This window comes from Spea bombifrons, chromosome 1 (genome assembly GCF_027358695.1).
Source record: "Spea bombifrons isolate aSpeBom1 chromosome 1, aSpeBom1.2.pri, whole genome shotgun sequence".
NCBI lineage: Eukaryota > Metazoa > Chordata > Amphibia > Anura > Pelobatidae > Spea > Spea bombifrons.
In genome coordinates, this window is record NC_071087.1 from 158,059,099 (window position 1) to 158,077,024 (window position 17,926).

Here is a 17,926-nt window from a genome sequence, read left to right on the forward strand (position 1 = left end):
TCCCCTCATAGATTGTAAGCTCACAAGAACAGGGTCCTCTTTTCCTTCTGTAACAGTAAATGTTAGTTATTTGTTACTTTTAATTTTGTATATTTTATCTTTACATTATTATTATTCTTGCTATTATTATTAATTGCCACATTCCCTCTTCGAATAAGTGTTACGGAATCTGCTGGTATAAATAATAAATGTAATAAACACACTCTCATAGTTATAATTTCCATAAACACCCGGTTGTTAAATATCATGAACGTATAATTGAGATTTTTTTATAATTAGATTTTTGTTGGCAAAGACCTTCCAAACAACAGAAAATACAAGGTTCTGCATTTGGCTGATTTTATCAGGTTATATTCTTATTGACGTACCATATTGATATCGGCTATCCTGTTTATTGTTGTGTATTCAGGTATAATTAAAAATTAATTTGTTCATTCATTAATAATTTTACTAATAATTGCATTTTTATATGAAAAAGTAGGTGCTCGTTGCATCATTTGGCAGCAGCATGGGGAATATTAAATAATTTAGGAGCTTCTCCTGTGGGAATGGCAGAACCGGCCCTGTATAATACATAATAGTATTAGGGTATTGTCATTTTTAAGCCTTCCAAAAAGTGAATACGCCTCTATGTGCCAATACACCTGATTTCAAGCAGGTATATATATATAGAGAGAAGCTGCTGACCCTCTAGATTAAGATGATGGCCTCTTGTTAGTAATTATTACTTACTTGTTATTTATTCAGCCATTGAATGTTATTTACGGTATAAATTAAATATCACTTTACCTCGTAGGGATGAGAAGAACCAGTCCATCATTGTGAGCGGGGAGTCGGGAGCGGGGAAGACGGTGTCTGCCAAATACGCCATGAGGTACTTTGCCACCGTCGGGGGCTCCGCCAGTGAAACGAATGTGGAAGAGAAAGTCTTGGCCTCGAGCCCTATTATGGAGGTAAGAGAATGCCAGGTTTTTGCTGCGGAGTTTTTGCAGTGAACCCAAAACTAGGGAAATAGTGGACTTTGGCCATTTTCATGAGTCCTTTTGAACAATGATGGCTGCCCTGTAGACTATTCGCTGCATGCGAGTCATTCTAATTAGAACTTTGGTGGTTTCCTGACATCAACCATCGTTATATGTCCATGCAATGGCAACAGAATGTTTAGCCAATGAGGAATTGGGCATGGGTAGTGTTAGGCCGTAAACATGGGCCTAAAGCGTTTCTTTGAGTAGGTTCCCGGACGTTGTTTTGTCTATACTGTTCTCTAAATCTATTTGTTATCTGGAAACCTGTTTAATATGTCGTATCTGAACCTATTATTTACTAAGTATTTATTTTAATAACTGCATGCGTGTGACATATAAAAAGTAATTCTCGTGTGAAGTTTTTTTTAAAAAAAATACACCTCAGAAAAAATGTCAACGAATTAAAAGCATGAAAGAGGATTCTGGTCCAACGATGGAATGGTAATCTTGTTACCATAGCAATAGATGGCATGGACTTGCTGATTGGCCCATTCAGTTGGTTGATCAATTTCAGTGTCAAAACTTTGGTTTTTTTTGTTACATTCTTTCAACCACACTTTTTTTAAAATATATAATATATAATAACTTCAATCAACTGGAAGTCTACATTTTGAGTTCCATGGAAACTCCCTGCCTGAAAAAGAGAATCCGAAGAAACCTCAATTGTATTTTTATTTTTTATATATATTTTTTTTAATAAAAAATAACACAGCTGTTCCTTTAAAGCTGCAAATTCAAAAAAATGTTTTCTTGTTACATGAAATAGCCAGAGTTTTTTTTTTCCTTCCTGCGGCAACCGCAGGAGAACGACACTGCCCAAAAGGCTAAATGTCTGAAATAAAATGTTGCTCGCATCCCCTTTGCACGATTATCTGCTAAGACGAACACGGTACAAATTACTACGTAGAAGATGCCTTTGCATGTGGCTGCATGTTTGTTGTCGAAAGACATCGAGCCATTGAAACCCCTGCTACAAAGCCTTCTTATTATATGAGATAAAGGGCCATGGGAACACAGGATGATGGGAGTGATAAAGGGCCATTGAAACACAGGAGTGATGGGAGTGATAAAGGGCCATTGGAACATAGGAGTGATGGGAGTGATAAAGGGCCATTGGAACACAGGAGTGATGGGAGTGATAAAGGGTCTCTGTACGCTTATAAAGAGATTCCATTAAAAATCAGCCGTTTCCAGCTACATTTACAACATTAACCCCGTCTGCGTTGGATTTCTGATCAATTTCATGCTATTTTGATGGACAAAATTTGCTTTCATTTCAAGAACAAGGAAGTTTCCAGGTGACCTCAAATTTTGAACGGTATGGTATGTAGATAGATATTAAAAGCCCTTGCTTACGTTTATACCATGGGAACAAACCCTCCTAACTTCCTGTTATCTGGGTCTGGATGATTATTTCTCCCCAGTGAGTTATCTCTCGCTTGTTGTTAAGTTGCTGATTGTTGTTGATTGATTCAGGCAGCCTTTTGTAAGGGTGGTTGGGGGGGGGGGACTTTACAACAGGAGATAGTTCAGATAATTCTGGCTCTGCCACTGGCTGCTTCCCGTCTCGGCTTCCATGAGACGAACGTCTAAACTAATTATCTCCAGAATAATTTAGTAGAACAAACAGTCATTTTTTATTAATAAATCTGACTTTGATGCTGATAGCTGTGACTACAACAAGTTTCCCTTTAATTCTCATACCAGATTTATATGTTTAACCCCTTCGCATCCAAACTGATTTTTTTTTTTATCACAGATTAATAACCTGCATTGGTTTTGTGTTCTTTACGTGCTTTAATAAAGCATCATACATGCGAGTATGTTTAGAGTTTGAAATGTAAGGATCGCGTGCACAAATAAACTATTGACTAATTTTTGTATTTTAATGACTTTTTGTGTAAATTGAACAGTATACTGATTTTGTCCACATTTTATGTGTTAGCTCTCTGATGAGGTACCCTTTGCTGATGCTTAAACTGACTTTTTAATTATAATTTGGGTTGGGGCTGTATACTTTTAGTGTCTCTCCCATTGGAGTTAGGATGTTTTCACTACTAACATTGTGACCTAGGAAGGTGTCGTGGGACGGTGTGTAATGGGAATCTCGATACAGGGTTTATAGTCCGGGGACGTACTTATTCCAAGTTATTTTTTTGTCCTTCAGGCTATTGGAAATGCCAAAACCACCCGGAATGATAACAGTAGTCGTTTTGGGAAATACATCCAGATTGGCTTCGACAAACGATACCACATTATTGGTGCCAACATGAGGACGTATCTGCTGGAGAAGTCACGTGTTGTGTTCCAGGTTAGTATATTTAGTGACTGTGCTGAAAGATCCGGAATCGTGTGTGTGTACATACCTGGGAACTCTAGGAGCTCTTCCTCTTCAGGGGGCTCCGCAGGGGCGGGGTTAACCCTTAGTGGTCGGGTAATGGGCGTGGCAACACCCCTCCCCTGCCCAGAGAAACTAACCTGCAGACCTGGAGAAACTCAGACCTTGGAGACTCCATGTCAGACCTGGAGAGTTCTTGGGTACGCATATGAAGGAGGAAATCTACTATATAAAGACAGGAGTGTAAGGAATGTACGTATACAAAATAACCGTAAAAAAAAGTATATTTGTTTTTTCTAGTTTTTATTTCATGCGCCGCCTGCTCTTCCTATTAATTATAAGTGTGATTATTTTGTTATATTCGCATTTTAACCCATTCAGATCAGCCTAAACACAGACACTTCTTAGGGAAGATTGGCCTAAAAAAGTTTTAAGCCACTTTTTGAGCTGGTAAAAGACGACACTAAAGCAAGAAAAAAGTTAAACGTTACATCAACGTTAAACGTTGTTCCTAAATAATCTGCACGTAATAGAAAACAAACTGCATTTCCAGCTTCATTACCTGCATATAAGACGTTTAATGAGCCAGGCCGCCTCGTTAAAAGCTTTGGGTTATCATAACAGCCGTGGGAGTCTAAAATGCTTTAGAGAAGGCGGTCGCTTTGTCCCGTTGTTAATAACTTGGAGTACCTGTATGTACAGTTCGTTGTCACCACTAAAGACTGTTTACATATGAAGAAAGTTTGAGGTTAACCCGTGGAGGAAGGGCAGCCGCTTATTGCTCTGACCTACGCTGCGTCCTCCTCGCACGGGGGCATCTCAACAAGTTCTGACACTACAAAGGAGAAATCTCCGTCGATATATTGGTCTGATTCTGCCACAAGGGCAGTTCAGAGGTGAAATCTGAGGCAAATCCCCCCTGCACAAGGGAACTAACTAACGTCTCGGCCTTTATGGGCTTCATCAGTGGGGGTCCGGTTGCTATCGATCTAGGCACAAGAGAACAAGGAGGTCCACGTCTGCACGTTCCCTTCCAATTGGACCCCAGGAGATCCTTGAAGGGTGGAATACAATTTCAAAAAGATTGAAGAATACCAGACCCAACTGGCGAGGGCCATGGAGGCTGAAACGCATGTCTGGGGTCGTTTCCTTTGTGTAGAAGAAATTTGCCCGGCTTTTCGGTTCTGGGCTGCTTTTTTGGCTGGGAAGTCTGCCTTTGGAGAGAAGATGATAAATATTGGCTTTGAAAGGTTGAATAGGATCCACTGTAAGCTTTTTTCATCCAACTATATGACCAACTATATGACCAAGCTCCCCGCATACAGAGCTAACACTGTATGTTACATACGTGTGTGTGCATGTGTTTCATACACGCAGTATGTAATGTGTATACGTCGCCACTAACCAACCTTTTTGTTACAGGCTGAGGATGAGCGGAACTACCATATTTTCTACCAGCTTTGCGCGTCTTCCAATTTGCCCGAGTTCTCCGACTTGTCACTAAGTAAGTGATTATTTAATATCTGAGGTCCTGCAGGCAATAAATTTGCTTTAAAAAAAAAATAAAATCACTAAAATCCATTAAAATGTCATTATGAATAATTATGTCTCAGAACTGTGTGTGGAGATAATTGAATCAGAATAGCCAGGGCTATGCCATCAATAATAGTTTTAAAGCTGATGTTCTGTTATCTCTTCATAGCAGAATAACACAAGGCTGAAGGGTACCAATTGTTTAACTATATCTCCTATGATCCAGAGCTTGCGGAAGGTCATGGGACTTAGAGTTCACATCATTGTTTTATTTATTTACTTTGTGCCGGGCTTCTTTCCCACCCAGCTTGGGCCAAAAGGCCTTCAAGCATGGTCTTTGGGTCCACTTGCATGGGGGACAACACAAAAATCGGTTCCTCTCGAGCCAGAAGGACAGCAGAAGGCTCTGATCTTCCCTGGCCTTCAGCAAGGCTTTAGAACCCCAGGGCTTTTACTGGCCAATTTTGAGCAATGCTCTGGCACACCGAGGCCAATTAGTCAGATTTGTCACCCCTGTAACGAGACCGTTGCCATTTCAGCTCGTCAGGAACTGTTGGTTGATCAGCCCAAAAAATCACGATAGGACTAAGCTAAGAAAGAGAAAAAAAATAAATATAAAAAAAGTTTAGTTTGAAATTCACAGAAAATTAAATAACCTACCTGCTGTTTGATTATATGTAGCAAGATTTATTTTGGGTCCCGTGGGACCTTGTTCTTCTGGAGCGCATCCTCCAAAAAAGGAGGACAGACTTTAATTTTTAAAGCCAAAGGCTGCGATCAAAGACATATCGGCGGGAAAAAAACCATAAGAAGAGTCTGTACTTTTTGCTGCACATGTCAAGGAATTTGGCTCCAATAGAGCCTTATTTCCTTTAGGATGCAAATCGACCTTCACACTCCTCCCGAGCTACTGCCTTCCGCTTGCTTTAATAAATAAAGCCGTAAATACAAATGAAAATTCCGAGCGAGAAGCTGTCGGGCAGCCCGGTTGTATCCCCTCTGTACCCGTCCCCTGAAAACACAATGTTTTTTTTGTTTGTTAAGCTGTTGTTAAGATAATGTAAGTGTGCATCATATTAGAAATAGCAAAGTAATGTTTTTACAATATTCAGTTACGGCCCAAAAAAACAGCATTTAAAGAAATTTAGTGAAAGCCGGTAATTATGAGATACTGTTCAGGTTTAAATTATCATTGTGGCCATTACTACACTGACAGTCACTCTAACCTTTGGTTGCCTTTGTCATTTTTGCTAAAATTGCCTTCTTCCTACAAAGTTTTGGATTTAGTCACACATGAATGATAATGGCCCTTGTGGATCCCATGATATGTCAGGAGGCAATGATGTTTAAAGTGAAGTCACCTGTATTCAAGCAGGGATCTTCGTTTTGATACAACATTGAGAAAAGCATGAAGTACAATGTTGAGATATCCTTAAAGCAGAATAGAATATGGAGTCAGCTGCAGATGGAGGGGGCCCTGAGAATCTGCCCATCTACCCCAAGTCCCTGAGTGCTGGGTAGAACCTTGAGGGTCCCAATGTATTCTCACGGCTGTTTTCTTATATTCACATGTCACGGTATTATATATGCTTTACCAATGGCCTGCTCGATGCTCCATGCTGGAGAAACCAGGGTTGGCCCTTCTCAAAGCGTCATTAATACACCTTACAGCCCACGTACCGTTAACCAAGAGAGAATGTGGCTGGACAAGCCTCGCAAGCGGTGGCATTTCCATCCTTGGTGAGATCCTACAGAACATGCTGTGGTCAAAATGTGCCTACTGCCCCATCTCCCTGGCTCCTGGAAAAAGAATCCTATGTAGTCACCTTAGTAATTGTCAAAAGTATTGAAGAGGAAGTATAATTATAGATAAGGATTTTGGATTAATGGGTTCCTATCCCATGGTTATGTCTTGCCGAGAAGAATGGGGTCAAGGATAGGTTCTAGAGGCTCCTAACCCCTAGGTCATGTTTCTCTATTGTTGTTGTAGGAAAATGATTTGATTTGGAATCTTTTTTACACCCTTTTGTCTCTGTCGGAACAATCTGCTGGTGTGGTGTTTAATTTTATCTCTCCGTCATCTTTGTAGCCCAAGCGGAAGATTTTTTTTACACCTGCCAAGGGGGTGAGACAACCATCGACGGGGTTGATGACGCAGACGACTTTGAGAAAACGAGGCAAGCTTTCACACTTCTGGGTAAGGACTGGCTCTCCATAACGCTTTGTCAGAACGATTTGTGCTCTGAGACGTGATGTGTCAGCCACGGCATTTCACTGTAACAACGGAACCAGCCTAACGCAAAGCCGGCGAGATTCCAACGCAAAGCCTTCCTTGGAGGCTCTTGAGAGTATTAAAGAGACGCGAGGATTCAACTGAGTGAAATAATTAAACTACTTTAAACAATAAATCTTATATGAGGTTATTGTGGCACAGATCGGTAAATTTATAAATGCCGTTCAGGAACGGTCAGAACCCAAATGACTCCTCGGGCAAGAAGTTTCCCCCCATTTCTGTATTTCCCATTTTACGATAAAAAATATTTCTTTTTTTTTTTTTTCGGAATTGAAGTTTGTTAACACAATTTCATGTATAAACTTTATGCTTTGCCCCACGGTTCTATCTCAACAATATTGTGACTTTTAGGGCCGTAGAACCCTGCGATACCTTCATACCTGACCTCCTAGAAAAAGAGGGGAATCAGGGGAGGATTTGGGTCCTAAAAGGGTGGTCTCGGCCCCAAGGAAAGTGTCGTCTTAGATTCAGGAGCCATATGCTTATCCCATGCATGTTTAAATTCCCTGTATTACGGTAGCCTCTACCACTCCTTCTGGTAGGCTGTTCCACTGATATACCACTGCTTGGTACCCTAGTGGAATATCCAGCTGCTAAGACCGGCCCTGGTGCCTTTACCCAATACAAAATAGCAGAGCAAACAGTTAATACTGAAACGCACGCCATGTGCTTTTATGTCCGAGGGGCGGGCCAATTGCTAAATAAATGCATTTTTACGATGAAGCGGCAGCCGGGCGAGAGACATGTTTTGTGCGCATGACTTCCATGCTTACAGATTGTGGCCCTTGGCTGATGACACCTAATAAATAATTACTGCTGCTCGCTCAAGATGTGACGATACCCTTTATTCACAATTGGGGGGGGGGGGGAAATCTTAGAAATAATGAGGGAAGCACAAAAACTGTTTAAATCAATTGTAAAAGTGCTAATGAAATTATTATTGTGATTAAGTGTACAGCGCTGCGGAATATGATGGCGCTATATAAAACAATAAATAAAAATAATTATTAATTACTTGAAAAAAAGAAAATAAGTGACTTTCGTGGTTTCTTTAAAATGTTATAAAACGAGTTCTGTTATTTAAAAAAAAAATTCCCGTTTTTTCTTTTTTTCAAATAATTTTAAATCACAATAATCAATTCATTTACACTTCATTTGTCGAATACGTTTTGCTCTCCTCTTATAATTTATAGCGATTTTATTAGTTATACATAAAGTATTATCGGGAAACTACAGCCTTATGTTTAACCCCAAATGGCTTTAAATAAATATTATACGTATTAAAAATTTTGAATTAGTGTCTCTGTAGTGAAATAAAACGCGTGTCTGTGTTTGGCAGGGGTCAAAGAGTCTCATCAGATGAGTATTTTTAAGATCATCGCTTCGATCCTTCATCTTGGAAATGTACCGATCCAGTCGGAAAGAGAAGGGGAGTCCAGCAGCTTACCGGTAATTTCAATGTTTTATTAATTTTAATTTAATGATGCATTAAACGTTTAGAACTTCCAAATGGCGTTCGCTTTCCCCTGGGATAGCGCACGAGTCTTATGGATAAATTAAATATTCCGTATTGACCGTTTGAGGCTTTTTTCCACTGCTATATCACAGCTGAAATCCCTGCTTGAAAACAGGTGCTTCATATCAAGTCATGCTTTTCAGGGGCCATTGTTAGAGCAGCTTGGTTGCCACTATAAGTACGTCAATACAATAGGATCGTGGTTATGGTCTGCCGAAGGGTTATTGCTGAGAAAGCCCCAGGGCCAGAGCATTCCCAGGTCAGCTATTAGACATTTATGAATGTGTTGGTTCAAAAGTTTGGGGTCACTCAGCAGTTTTAACAGAAAATTAGGAAATTTCTCACTATAACATAATTGCAAAAGGGTTTTCTGACGATCAGTTAGCCTTTTCAACTTAGATCAGCGAACACAACGTGCCATTGGCACACAGGAGTGATGAGAGTGATAAAGGGCCATTGGAACACAGGAGTGATGGGAGTGATAAAGGGCCATTGGAACACAGGAGTGATGGGAGTGATAAAGGGCCATTGGAACACAGGAGTGATGGGAGTGATAAAGGGCCATTGGAACACAAGAGTGATGGGAGTGATAAAGGGCCATTGGAACACAGGAGTGATGGGAGTGATAAAGGGCCATTGGAACACAGGAGTGATGGGAGTGATAAAGGGCCTCTGTACGCCTATGAAGAGATTTCATTAAAAATCAGCCGTTTCCAGCTACAATAGTCATTTCCAACATTAACCCCGTCTGTGCTGGATTTCTGATCCATTTCAATATATTTTAATGGACAAAATTAGGTTTTCTTTCAAAATCAAGGACGTTTCTAAATGACCCCAAACTTTTGAACGGTTTAGTATATATTTACCTTTTTTACAGTCTGAATGACAGATTTCGGAGCGGTTATTAATCACCGTCTCACAATATATTTCATTTTGGAGTAAAGGCAACTTTACGAACATACTGTTTAGTTAATGGAAAAAAAATAATTGGACGTTCCGGATTTATGACGATAAACAGGAATTTAATGTACGAGCGGAGTGTATACGATTTAGTCCTGGGTGCCTGAGATCTTACCAGAAGGATAAATGGGGATATTTTAGCTTTTTACAATATATGTTTTAATGGCTTTATACAACCCGTTGTACGCGATGTAGAGGGAAAAAAACTACGCGCTAAACGCTGTAATGAAAATTGTGGAGAATCCTCATTAATCAAAGCAAAATGTGCTGACTGTGTTCATTTTTACGTTCAGCTTTCGATACACACTGTAGGTTTATTTAACAATAAACTCCATCTGTGTGAAATAATTACTATTTTTTTTTCACCCCTGGGTAAAAATGAGATAGAAATACATTAAATTAAATTTGATTTTATGGAACGCTATTCCAAAAGGGGGGGGGGGTTTGAAAATAAACAGGAACGTTAAAATGGATAATATACAAAATTGACACAAGCTAAGAACAAGAAGAGAAGATGGTCCTGATCTTGGGAGCTTACAATCTATTAGAAGCATAATTCCATATATATGAAAAGAGCAAGGCTGGAGTATCAGCGGATTAAAGCTAAGTAAGACCACCAGAACGACTTTAGAACTTCCCTAACGAGCTGACCCTGTTGGGCTAAGCATATTAGATCTTTAACCCCTTAAGGACAATGGGCGGCGCCTAAGCCCATTAAAATCAATGCATTTTGAGCCCGTACATGTACAGGCTTTGTCATTAAGGGGTTAAAAACCTTTAAGAGGATCTCATGTATTCATTTGCCGTTTAGGACGGCCATATGGAATCCATACGTATTTAAAGGATTCCCTGACCTGTAAATGAAGGATATTCACCTCCTATTAGACCCTGAGAATCCTCCATTCATTTGCAGATCTTGAGTTTTGGGTAGAAACGCTCCAGTTTAGGGTCAAAAGACTATCGTATCATTGCCGTTGTATCAGTCCATAATGTTCAAACTTACTGCTGGTCCAGAAGAAGACCAAAAAACCCACATTAAAGCGATTTTGTGCATCAAAAAGAAAACCTCCTTCTTAACCCGCTATATCTATTCAATTTGAAAGCACAACCTCTGCATGTAGTGGATTCCGCATCTTTACTACCGTTACTGTAAAGAACCATCTTCTCTGCTTTAAATGAAGAGTCCCATCTTCAGGACTGAATGGATGACCTCTCGTTCCTTGCACGTTCCTACTAATGAACAGGTCATCAGAGAGCGGCTGCTGTTGTCCCTGTGTGTATGTTCTATAAAATGAGTTTGAACGGTACGGGATAAGCTTGTTGAGTTTGTTGCCATAGCACTGTTTTTTTAATTCATTGACTTGATGTATGCATAAGTTTTGTTGGATTTAAACAGTTCTGATCGTTACCCCTTCGTTATGCTTCTTCGCCATGTCTGCTCGCTGTGTGTTACTTAATTTCACATTTTCGTTTGTAGAAAGGGGATGAGCATCTTAACCATTTCTGCACGTTGCTGGGCCTGGAGCACGACCAGATGGAGCACTGGCTTTGCCACAGGAAGCTGGTCACCACGTCGGAGACCTACGTGAAGACCATGTCCGCCCAGCAGGCCGTCAACGCAAAAAACGCCTTGGCCAAGCACATCTACGCCCAGTTATTTAATTGGATTGTACAGCATATCAACAAAGCCCTGCATACCACCAGCAAGCAGCACTCGTTTATTGGAGTCTTGGACATCTACGGGTAGGAGTTAACTTATGTGCCAAAAAACCCTGAAAAATGTAAAGTTTGCAAACCAAGAAAAGCTCACATTCCATTTCCTTCTTAATCCTATTATACCTGTTCCAAAGGAATGATATTTTTTAGGGGTGTGTTTAGAGGTGGGGCTTGGGCGGGGCTTTACAGAAACATTTTATGTGATTGGTGGCGTATTTATCTTCAGCGCTCCTCTTGGCCTATCCCAAGGTAGTTTCACCAACAACCCCCTCTGCGCCGTTGTCCTTACCGCTGGGCCGCTGTCCTTACCGCTGGGCTTCGGAATATGATGTCATATCCCGGCACTCCGCTTTTTAAGGACGTGTGACGCTGCACGGAAGGAAACTAATGGAGGACGGTATCCGCTCAGCACAGCCCATGGTGTTAATGGGCCAGTTGGGGAGATCAGTGATATCCCTATTAACCGGCCCATTGAGCAGTGACGGTACAGGGAACCTCGTTGCCCAATAGGGCGACTGGCTACCTGTTATGAGGCCGAGGTGCTGTCCCCCAATTGAACCTGCAGACCCAGACGACCTAGGCCACAATGTTTCTGACCTATCTTTATGTAAACATAAAAAGTTTTTTTTATTTACACATTTTATTTGTATCTATTTTCCTGCCGTGTCCCTCACCTCCCACATCATCTAAAGGAGGTCTCTTAGACCAATGGGGGCCCTAAGCAGCTGCTTCATCTGCGCTACTCCTTCACATATAGGGATACTCGGCAGGTATAGCACAGGATTACGTGATATTGGGTTGCAGTTTTCTGTGCTGTATGTGGGGCTTTTTTTCATACAACGCTCATCTGATGGAGGGTCGTAGGAGCTGACACTTATTCGCAGCGTGAGTGCTCCCTATTGGTTACTCTCATCTATAGTACATTGTCTTCTTAGAATGTTCAACATCATAACAGAACCAATCAGGTGCATTCCGGCAAATATCTCTTGAAATGATGTAATAACGTTATTTGGGGGTCAGGTCTGCTTAATGCGTTATGATGTCACCCTCTGGAGTTTGGCTGTGAATGGACGGGTGTTCTTTTCTGTATTTTTGGTTAATCAGAAGGAGGTAACTCGCCGTGACTCCTTTGAGATTTAGCTGCTGCTGAGAGATGTAGCCTCTGCATTTTCCTAATTGCCTGACGAGCGCACGATTTTTTTTTCTGTCGGTGGTATAAATAGACAATTAGTATCGTTGCTGCTAACGGCAGCTTCTGGCTAATTACCTTGGCTCGTAAGAGCTGTGTAAAACTTTTTGGTAATGAGGAACGTTAATATAACCGATCTTTTAATATTACCGCTCCCTATAAATTACTCTGCTGGGGAGGGGGTTTTGTTTTATTAATCGCTGGGATTAGTTAGCTAGCTGCCTTCGATATGCCTGCAGATAGGACAAAAGTATCGGGACGCCTGACCGTTACACCAACAGGGACTTTGATGACATCACATTCTAAATACATAGACATTAACATGAAGTTGGTCCCCCCCTTTACAGCTTCCAGCCTGGGAAGGCTTTCCACAAGATTGTGGGGAGTTTCTGTGGGAATTTTTGCCCCTTCTTCCAGTAAAGCGTTTGTGAGGTCAGACACTGATGTTGGACGAGACGCCCGGCTCACGATCTCCATTCCAGTTCATCCCAAAGGTGTTGGATGGGGTTGAGGTCAGGGCTCTGTGCGGCGCGCCGGCCAAGTTCTTCCACCCCAAACTCATCCACCCATGTCTTTATGGACACAGTCATTACATGACATTATTTATATGGCGCCAGCAGATTCCGTAGCGCTGTTACAATCCGTGGGATAATTTAAAATCACGCACAATAACAAACTGGTACAAAAGAAGAAGAGGGCGCTGCTCTTGTGAGCTTACAATCTAGTGAGTGGTTTAGGGGGACGTGAAGCAGTAGGAAAGGACGGCTGGGATGGAGATGGTCCGGGTGATCTGTAGAGGTTGTCGGTCGTTCAGATGGGTTGATTAGGACGACGGCTGTTGCTTGGATCGGGAGATGGTGTCGCTGTAATTCTGTTCACTTCTTAAGAGTCCACGTGCGATGAGGCCACGGCAGCTACAATCCCGAGTGAGGCCTAGGAATTGATAGGGCCGCTTCACAGTCAGATAAAGTGATTGCACATGGGGTGCGGATGCTTTACAATTGCACCAAAGTTAACCCTTTGAAATCGGCATGATGTGAAGACAGGGAGGATAGAGGCATACCAGACGAAAACAAGGGAATAGAAAAGGGTCTTCCCCAAACTGTTCCCCAAAGCAGAGCATTGTCCAAAATGTCTGAAGCATTACGATTTCTCTTCACCGGAAGTAAGGGGCCCAAACCCTGAAAAATCATGGCTCGGCGCTTGATTTTATTCACCTGTGGCAATGGGTCCGATTGAATTCAATCATTTAGAGGTGCGTCCCAATACTTTTGTCCTTGTAGCGTGTTTCCCAACCTGGTATCAGTAGGTAGTCGACGCCTGCGGCAAGTTGGTGATTTTATTACCCATTTCCTTATATATTAGCAGAGATGTATGGGTGTTTTATAAGTGTAAAAATAATGGATACCTCTGGGTTTATACTAATTCCCACACCATAAAGTTATATGCTGCAAAGACAAATGAACATAGTGAATAAAAATCCCGCACAGAAAATAAATATACTTCCCTCGGATACGCGGTTATACAGCATCTTCCAATAGTTGGGTACATAAACAAATAAAACAAGAAAAGAAAAAGGAATAGTGTGGTAATTGTTCATTTTATATAATAAACAGATGGACTCTTGCCTTCATATAAGGTGGCGCCCCCTTGTGGTGCAATGATGTTACTGCATTCAATCCACACATAGGAAGCGCGTTTGGCTCCCATCCAGTTCAGAAGGGATTCTCATCCAGTTAAAAGATGAAGGTGGCACACAAACAAGAGAAAATAAAATCAATAAATATATTAATTCTTCAAATAAAGCATAAAATATCCGCTTTCACAAAAGATTGTCCGTAAGCGTCTCTGTTTTAACGGCTCAGAAGCGCTCCCGGCGATGTCCTCTGACGTTAGCAGGACCAGGATTGTTGCTTCTTCTTTTGAAATGTTTTAGATTTTTTTTTTATTGGCGCCTCCATTGGTTTGATTTTTTTTTTCTCTATTCTCAACACGTCTTGGACTTTATTTTATTAAGTTATTTAATTATACAAACGGATGGATTAATGTCCCATACACCGCCCCCGGTTCACTCCCCGGTTTTGGAAGCTTAAAGCAGCAGGCGTTCCCGTTGACATCATGCACGTATTAAAGTGATTATTGGATCGACAAAACGTGGAAAACAAATAACGCATTTTCTGTAAACGCTGCAAATCTAAAGATATAATGAAAACATCTGATCTGTCCATTTTTCTTACTTCTGTTAGCTCTCAAACCTTACGTGCTCTTTGGCTTCTTCTTTTATCCCAAAGAACCTTATGCCTGCCCGACGCCGGCTTATAATTCTCACCCGTATTAACCTCTCCCCCTCCTGCTCGACCGTAACGTCCGTCTCTGTAATTAAGTAAAGGATTATTAGTGGTGTAAGTGTAACACGGTGTAACGTTTGCGTGTAACATGCACTGTGTACTAGAGACTTAATGTGAATTGAGAAACGAGGGTATGGCACTCCCACCAGTCACAAGGGCTTGGGCAATGCTTTGAGTAGGGGTCTATTCAGACCCCCATGCGCACGCATAAAAAAATGCTGCCATTGGTTTCAGCAGGAGCTCTTTTCAGTCCTACTCCCTCACTATGATACATAAATGTGTGTGTGAGCGAGTGTCAGGGTGTAAGCGTGTGCCAGTGAGTGTCGGGGTTTAAGCGCGCATGAGCGAGTGTCAGGGTGTGAGCGAATGTCAGGGTGTAAGCGCGTATGAGCGAGTGTCAGGGTGTAAGCGCGTATGAGCGAGTGTCAGGGTGTAAGCGTGTGTAAGTGGGTGTTAGAGTGTAAGCGCGTATGAGCGCATGTCAGGGTGTAAGCGAGTGTCAGAGTGTAAGCGCATATGAGTGAGTGTCAGGGTGTGAGCGAATTTCAGAGTGTAAGCGCGTATGAGCGCATGTCAGGGTGTAAGCGAATGTCAGGGTGTAAGCGCGTGTGAGCGAGTGTCGGGGTGTGAGCGAGTGTCGGGGTGTGAGCGAGTGTCGGGGTGTGAGCGAGTGTCAGTAAATGAGTGTGTTAGGTGTTGTAATGATTAAAGCGGGTTTAGATTTTCCCCCGTAGGGTCGTTTTATATTCAAGCCTTTTCTTTTTTTTCTTCAATAATATCCGGCGCTCGGGGTCGTCTTATAACGGAGTAAATATTTATTCATCGTCTCGGGGACATTAATAGCGGGGGTGAATCTACTGGTTATGTCGTAATCATACAAACGGGACGTGGAAACAAATGAGATCTAATGAGTGTAATCTGTCTGTGTTCTGAACGCGCAGGTTTGAAACGTTTGAAATAAACAGCTTCGAACAGTTCTGTATCAACTACGCCAACGAAAAACTACAGCAGCAGTTTAATTCGGTAAGCGCTTCCGTTCTCCTGCCTTTTATTCTAGAAAGAGGGAATAATGTGTGATCTTTGCCCAAAAATCCTGAGCGCCTACCAGGCAGCGTTACAGGACGGCCGAGTATTTATTAAAGCTCCTGTTCCAACAAACAAAACTTTCCTGACTCAAACACCACACTGAGCAGATGCTTTATGGCAATGCTAATGAAGTCCGCTCCTCCATAGACTTGTATTAATCCGAGAGTCAGGCTGGGTTATTAACTCCAGGTCGTTCTATTGTTCCCCACAGGCAGTATGATAAGGAGTCGGGGGGTTTAGTAGATCGGGGTCAGATAACAGAGCGAGAATCTTACAAATGGCTGATATGCGGCTGCCAGAAAACGTTATATTATGGGGCAAAAACTAGGACTGTTTAAAAAAAACAAAAAACTTTAATGAAATCTTGGTTTCTGTCGCTGAGCCGCAACATATCGTTTTTTAATTGCAGCACGTTTTTAAGCTGGAACAAGAGGAATACATGAAAGAGCAAATTCCTTGGACCTTGATTGATTTCTATGACAATCAGCCATGTATCGACCTCATAGAGGCCAAGCTTGGAATCCTGGACCTTCTGGATGAGGAGTGCAAGGTGAGAATAATGGGGGGGGGCAGCTGTCAATCATCTATGACTTAGCGTGGCCTTTTCTGAATCTCAGGGTGCCTGTGAGGGGCATCGTAATGATTTATACCAGCTTGTCACGGCTAGTCCAGTAATAACGCAAGAAATTCCCGGCAAGAAAGCTTAGAAATTCAATTATTATCATTTTTTTACATGTACGATTATAAGACGAACGCCCCAAAATTTGAATATTAATTTTGGGGAAAAAGAAAAATCCCGAATATAAGACTACCCTATAGGAAAAAAGTTTTACTAGTAAATATTATTTCACATGTAAACTATTTTTTAATATTTAATAAAAGCTATGATTGAGGAAAAAAAATAATATATTTTTGTATTTCCTTTTATTTGCCAACCTGCCCCCAGTTATGCACATCTGCCCCCCAGATATGCCTTATACCCCCAGATATGCCACTCTGCCCCCCAGATATGGCATATACCCCCTATATACCTATATATAACTGGAAACCTTCAACTTATCTATTCATTTACTAAAAAGTGACTCTGTATACATACGGAAGTCGGGATCTGCTAATAATGTCCTGTTTAGGTGTTAAGCCCCCTGCCCCCCCCTTACCGAGGCTGCCTGAACCAATCAAAAAAATCAGCAACTTAGTAGTTGGGGAGATATAACTTACTGGGGAGGAATAATCATGCATTTGCTGAAAACAGGTAATCAGGAATTTGTTTACAAGGCTATGGATTTTGATTTCATTAACCCATTATTTCCTGATTAGGTGCCTAAGGGTACAGACCAGAACTGGGCCCAGAAGCTGTATGACAGACACACAAGCTGCCAGCACTTTAAGAAGCCGCGCATGTCCAATGTCTCGTTCATCGTCGTGCACTTTGCTGATCAGGTAAAGCACCGAGTGCTGGCCGCGAGCTAGCTGCCCCATAGGCGTTTTTCAGCGAGCCCCCCGTTACACAGCGATCAGTAAGTAAAGAGATTGCGGACGTGAGCACGGAGCGGACCCCGAGTGAATTCATGAGCGGATCTCCTCCGGGTCGATTACTTGCCACAACCTGTGTGCTGGCTGAGAGTGATCAGCAGTTTCCCGAGACCCCAGGCGTTCTTCAGTCCTGCAGTTTCGGATTAGCGCCCCGTTCCCAGTCTGCGCCGGTCCGTGCCGGTGCTCCCTACCAGTTTAACTCCCCTTGCAGCTGCATAGTTTGTCTGGCTTGCCCTATGGGCTTGCATTCTAATTCTTTAACCCCTTGTATAAGAGCGTCCTTAAGAGATAAGCATCTCATAGGAATTCTGCGGGACAGCATCTCCCGCGACGTTCCGCAGCCAAAGGCTTCTAATAAACGGCATCTCCCACCGTGGCCCTCCGGGGCA

At 42.0% G+C, this 17,926-nt stretch overlaps 1 protein-coding gene across 2 annotated transcripts in view; it reads left to right on the top strand.

Annotated features, from left to right (window-relative positions):
• MYO5B (myosin VB) overlaps positions 1-17,926 on the top strand; it is a 97,368-nt gene that overhangs the window by 48,638 nt on the left and 30,804 nt on the right. For both annotated transcript variants that reach the window (XM_053448230.1, XM_053448231.1), the window contains exons 5-13: positions 797-953; positions 3,193-3,336; positions 4,786-4,867; positions 6,986-7,093; positions 8,529-8,638; positions 11,143-11,408; positions 15,860-15,941; positions 16,414-16,554; positions 17,322-17,444. In XM_053448230.1, coding sequence (XP_053304205.1) covers positions 797-953; positions 3,193-3,336; positions 4,786-4,867; positions 6,986-7,093; positions 8,529-8,638; positions 11,143-11,408; positions 15,860-15,941; positions 16,414-16,554; positions 17,322-17,444 — 1,213 coding nt within the window. The remainder of the gene's footprint in view (positions 1-796; positions 954-3,192; positions 3,337-4,785; positions 4,868-6,985; positions 7,094-8,528; positions 8,639-11,142; positions 11,409-15,859; positions 15,942-16,413; positions 16,555-17,321; positions 17,445-17,926) is intronic.